The following is a 6,000-nucleotide window of genomic DNA, read 5'->3' as shown; positions in this document are numbered from 1 at the left end:
AACTTAACAAAGCCCCCATCAGCTAAAGATTATGGCAAACACCTTTCTTTAGATGCTGTACTGTGTTAGTTCAAAATATATTTGTGCAGATAATTAATGCACATATATTCAAATTTACCTGAGTGGTTTCCATAATACTTTACTTCTTATGTGCCAAAGGGGATTTTTCTAACCTGTGCTGACGTCAATGTCTGGACACCCATATTCAGTTTCTGTTTTTCACGAATTCATTTAACCAGGCCTGGTAGCACACTTGTAATCACAGAACCAAACAGGGAGGATGGGGAAGGAAGATCTCAAGTCTGAGGTGGGCCTGGGTTACAAGTGAGACTATGTCTAAAAATAATAGTAATTAGAATAACAATATAACAATAGAGTTCAGTTTAACATTTACGCACTTACTCTTGCAATAATATTGTTTTAATTTTAACAGCTATCACTGAGTCCTAAAGTGCTGGCTACTGCAGAAAGATTCATAAAGACTTTGTGATTTTATTCCTATAGCAGCTCACTGTATTGGACGTTACTAACCGAGTTCAGCAAGACAAAGACCTGTCTCTGGTGCCCAGCTATGAGAGCCTTCTATGGCCTTCTAGGTCTGCTCGCTGCGCCAGAAAAGTTGCAAACCTGCTGGAAAGGGCCACAGAGATGAGTGAGCGGCCCTTAGAGGGACACTACTGAAGTCCACTCTAAACAGCAAGCCCCACGCCGCGTGGCCCGCGTGTCTCCCGGTCGCCACCTGCACTCATTCCTGCACCGTCAGCCCGTTTCCACAGCAGCCTTGCGATCGTGGGTTTCGAGTTCCGCTTCTTAGACCCTGTGTCCTGGGGTCTGGACAGGCTGCTAGAAAGTTCTCTACTCCAGCTCGTCCCGGAGGAAGAGGGGACCGACCGGGCTGGAGACACGACGGGGCGGGGCCAGCCACTCAAGGTCCCCAGCAGGGGACGTCACCGCCCCAGGTGCAGAGGGCGGAGGGCGGGAACTGGCTCGCACCTCCCCGCGGAGCGCATTCCCCACCTCCAGGCTCGCGGGCCGGCCCCCGGCTACCCTTTCTGACCCGGCCACACCTGGAACCGCACCCCGGGCAGGGCTGAGGCGGAGAGGGGCGGCCCCGGGTGGGACCTGGTCTGGAGGATCCGTGGGGCGCCGGCGAGGTCCGGAGGCGAGGGTGCGGCGGAGCGAGGCGATGGCGCGGAGCCCGGGCGGCCGGTGCGCGCTGCTGCTGCTGCTGCTGGTAAGTGCGGTGACCCCCGCCCCCCAGCACCCCAGCCAGGAACGCACCCGTTGTCCCCGCGGGGGGATAGCACTGGACCCGACCTGCGGCGACCCCGTGGTGGGACAGCATTGGGCCCGACTTGCAGCGACCCCGAGGTGGGACAGAACTGGGCCCGACCTGCGGCGACCCCGAGGTGGGACAGAACTGGGCCCGACCTGCGGCAAGCAGAGTGAGCAGAACTCACGCTCAAGCACCCTCTCTTTGACCGTCACATTCAGGCCCTAGTGACCTTTCTAACTGTGATTGTGATATGTGGGTGCGGTGAGCCCAAGGGCAGGGAAATCCATTCCTGGGGGCTCAGGACTTGGTTTGGAGCCTTCTGGACTGGGAAACATGGAGGCAGTGGGAAGCCTCATGCGCACCCTCTTTCAAGTTTGCTAAACTTCCCGCAGTTTCCCAGCTCCTGCAGCTACTGATAATGTCAGTGAACCGGGAAACCAGGAAAGACCTGAGTTCCTAGAGTGAAAAACGGCAACTAAAAATACCTTCTTTAAAAGTGGTGTTTTCAAAGCTTAAAGTTTCCAGGAGCTTTGGTCACTCGCCTGAACGGTTAGTACTTTCCCGGTATTAACATGAACATGTTTAATAGCTTTTGTAATTTAGAGGGAAATCGAAGCCAACTCCATCAAAGTGGGTTTTCAGAAATGACCCTTTTAAAGAAAAGGGTTTTCCCGCTGTAGAGGCAGGGCTCTAACCCAAAGTCTGGGTTTCTCTTACATTTGGTTTCTATGATCAACTTGGATTTTAAATGGCTGAGTTCGTTCGTTTGTTTGTTTGTTAGCTAACAAAATTGCATATAATTTAATTTCATTGGTTTGCCCACTGGGTTTTGATCAAGTATGGGATCATATCGCCGAGACTTCACAAATAGGTTCAGAGAGATTAGATACAAAATCACACCTCGTTTTCCTACATCATTGTGATTTAAAAAGCAAGTGTTTTCACCCTATTGGAAATTCTTGCCTCTGAACAATGAATTTAAAGTTATGGTGGTGGATGGGAGGGATGAAAGGGGGTTGTGATGAGAGGGGGTGGAGGGAGAAAATAGATTTTAAAAAAAAAAAAAAAAAGGCAAACCAGAATAAAAGATGAATAAATTCAATCTAAAGATTTCGACGAGCTCACTCTCCACAGACACCTTGGTAACCAGGAACTGCAGGCTGTTGGTACAGTCTGTTTTGGTTTTGCTTTTCCCATGTTGTTGAGGTAATTTTTCATGAGATTTTTCTATGACATAATGTTGGGCTTTGTTTTGGCCTGAGGAGTAACTTTATCCCTCAAAGATCAAGCCAACAGCTGTTGGCTCACCTGGAATGTTCGATACAAATTATCTCCTTACAGGAAAAGGAACTTCATTTAGCTTCCACATGGTATAGTAAGCAAGCCAGCTCATAGCCTCCCAGAGGAACAGGTGAGGTGAGGGGTTCTATCCTAGCATTTTATATAGGTTTTTACTTCCTTAGACGTGATGGGCTACTCCTTTGGAAAGGGACAGAATCTTCTGGCTAGTCTGTGTATTTCTAGAGTGCTTTCAGTGATATGAATCCGAAGGGGTGTGGTGGCCCAAGAAGAGTAGGAAAAAAATAAAAACAAATAAACACACAAACGGAAAAGATCAGGAGGCATGCTGGCATTCTGCTCTCAGTTTGTAGACGTTGGCCCGGCCATGCTTGGTAAGGGGTGGAAAGCAGAAGCGGTGGCTGCTTCATAGCAGGGAATGGAAGCTGTAGCCAGTTTGGTCAGCTCAGGCGTGCATGACAGCATTTACTCTAGCCCGTTCCAGGGGGAAAAGTTAGGACTAGAGAGAGCTCAGCTGAATAAATGTTTACCCTGCAAGCAGGAGGTCCTGAGTTCGATTCCCACAATCATTCAAAAGCACACCTAGTGTAGAGGTGCTCCCTTAATCCCAGTGCTGAGGAGGCAGAGACAGGCATACTCCCTGGGACTTGGTGGGTGACTGGCTTAGCCAGCTCCACAAGTTCCAGGTTTAATGAAAGACCCTGTCCCCAAAGACAAAGTGGTCCTAAGAAACATGACCCATGAGGCTAACAAATGAGGTTAACCTCATACCCACACAAGTGTATACACACACACACACACACACACACACACACAGATATCAACACGAGCACACTCACAGGCACACACACACAAAAGGGATTTATTTTAGAACATTAAAGTTTCACTCTATATGAAAAAAAGGATTGCAGAAATCTACACCCATTTGAGCTGTTGGAATTTCAAAATCACAGGCCCAGCCACGCAGGGAGCTGCTGTCTCAGCTGAGGTCGGGGGCCATACTGCCGCTCCCACAATCTAGTGAACACTGTTAGTGACCACATAAGAAAGCTTCATGTCTGTGTCTTGCCTCCGGCCACCCACGGATTCCACAGAGGCTACAAAACCTCAGGTCATCCGCATCTGTGCACCGGGAGAAGGGCAGCCAGGCAGCCTCCCTCCAGTGCCATGGGAGTACGGGTGGAGTGTCCTCACCTGAAGTGACCCAAGATCCTAGGCTTTCAGAGCATTTCAGACTGGAGTTTTAGATTGGAGATGCTTTGTCAGTAAAGTCTGCCCATATATTGGTTTTGTAAAAAAAACTGAAATCTGATACACACCTGGTCCCAAGCATTTCACTTAAGGGTACTTGACTAAGAGTGCCCAGGCCCAGATGTTGAGCACTGAGCTGCAGCAGAGCCTGCAGCGGTCCTTGGCTTGCTCCTTTGGTAGCACCCACGAAGTAAGGGTTGACTGTCAGCCACGTTTAGGCCAAATCTGTCAAAATGACAAAGAGAGTTTCTGAATAAAACCAAGAGGTTTCCAGTGTTCTTCATCTGGGTCCCTTCACCATAGAGCTATCCACAGACAGAACCCAGGTGGTGTCTGGAAATGCAGGATCATATGTGCACATGTGTTCCCATATGGGGACTTATGTACATGTGTATTCCCATGCAGGGACTTATGTACACGTGTATTCCCAAATGTGGGTACTTATGTGCACATGTATTCCCAAATGCGGAGATTTATGTGCACGTGTATTCCCATGCGGGGACCTATGTACACATGTATTCCCAAATGTGGGTACTTATGTGCACGTGTATTCCCAAATGCGGAGATTTATGTGCACGTGTATTCCCATGCGGGGACTTAAATGCACGTGTATTCCCATGCGGGGACTTATGTACACGTGTATTCCCATGCAGGGACTTATGTACACATGTATTCCCAAATGTGGGTACTTATGTGCACGTGTATTCCCAAATGCGGAGATTTATGTACATGTGTATTCCCATGTGGGGACTTATATACACATTTATTCCCATGTGGGGACTTATGTACATGTGTGTTCCCATGCGGGGACTTATTTGCAAGTGTATTCCCATGCAGGGACTTATGTGCACGTGTATTCCCATGTGAGGACTTATGTACACGTTTAATCCCAAATACGGGGACTTATGTGTGTGTGTATTCCCATGTGGGGACTATGTGTGCATGTATTCCCATGTGGGGACTTATGTGCGCGTGTATTCCCATGTGGGGACTTATGTGCGCGTGTATTCCCATGTGGGGACTTATGTGCGCGTGTATTCCCATGTGGGGACTTATGTGCGCGTGTATTCCCATGTGGGGACTTATGTGCACATGTATTTCCATACAGGGACTTATGTGCATGTGTATTCCCATGTGGGGACTTATGTGCATGTGTGTTCCCATGCAGGGACTTACGCACACATGTATTCCCATTATTCTCTAGCTGAGATTTCGTATTTGTTTAAGTTGTGGTGATGTGTCCACATTATCAAACTTGTGGCATCTTCACAATATGGCTCAACATTTAATATATTGGTTATTTCAAGATACCATTTATTTTAAGTTTGACTAATAAACTCTAGTACACTCTTTAAACTCACGTTTCAGTAGCAAAGTATGTGAAGTTACTATAACCTTTTTAGTTTATAAATTCTGAAGTAATTCTAATATACTTGGGCTTATAATACAGTATGTTGAATACATTCAAAGCCATCCTAAGAGGGCAGGTAGCTGTGGAGAAGGGAGTTTCAATGGGTGCCATGTTCTGTGAGCTGAGGGATTTAAAGGTATATTGGTTTGTCAGGCCTTTAAGAAAGTACTAAAACTGGGTGGCCTGAACCAGCAAATGTTTCCTGTCTCCCAGTCCTAGAGCTGGGAGGCCCAGGATAAGGGTGAGCAGGGCCCTGGTCCCAGTGTCCCCTCCATGCCTCTTTCCAGCCTTTGACAGCGGGCCAGCTGTCTTTGACCCTCCCTCTCTTCAGGCACGCGGTTACCCTGTACCCCTCCGTGCATCTGTGCCCAGTGTGCCCAGGTTTTGCGAGAACACCAGTAAAGCTTAGTGAGGTCCAGCCTTAGGGGCTCAGCTGAATCTACATAGACCCTTGTTTGCAAGTCATTAACATCTCAACACCTTCTTTTAGGGGCACAGTTTAACAAGTGGGCTCCACAAATTGCCAGTAATTAGATAATTATGCAAGCTATGCAACTAAATTGCCCAGATTTAAGAATAAAGTACAAATTGCACGGTCAACATTGATGCTCATAGGAATGATCAGATATCCGTGAATTTTGAGAAGAAGGACAGCTCATGTGTTTTGCTTTCTAAAAATGAGTTAATAGGGAAATTCCAAGAGTTTTTTTAGTTATAAATTTCAGTCAGCGGACTATACCAATGAAGCTGTGCCAGTCTAAAT

At 47.6% G+C, this 6,000-nt stretch overlaps 1 protein-coding gene across 1 annotated transcript in view; it reads left to right on the top strand.

Moving 5' to 3' along the window:
* Window positions 1-864: 864 nt before the first annotated feature.
* Window positions 865-6,000, top strand: part of Dsg2 (desmoglein 2) — a 46,388-nt gene continuing 41,252 nt past the window's right edge. Inside the window, exon 1 of the mRNA XM_050134979.1 lies at window positions 865-1,234. Coding sequence (XP_049990936.1) covers window positions 1,187-1,234 — 48 coding nt within the window. The 5' untranslated portion in view covers window positions 865-1,186. The remainder of the gene's footprint in view (window positions 1,235-6,000) is intronic.

This window comes from Alexandromys fortis, unplaced genomic scaffold (genome assembly GCF_014885135.2).
Source record: "Alexandromys fortis isolate MF-2015 unplaced genomic scaffold, M_Fortis_MF-2015_v1.1 scaffold_25, whole genome shotgun sequence".
In the NCBI taxonomy this organism is placed as follows: Eukaryota; Metazoa; Chordata; class Mammalia; order Rodentia; family Cricetidae; genus Alexandromys; species Alexandromys fortis.
This window is presented reverse-complemented; position numbering and strand designations above follow the sequence as displayed.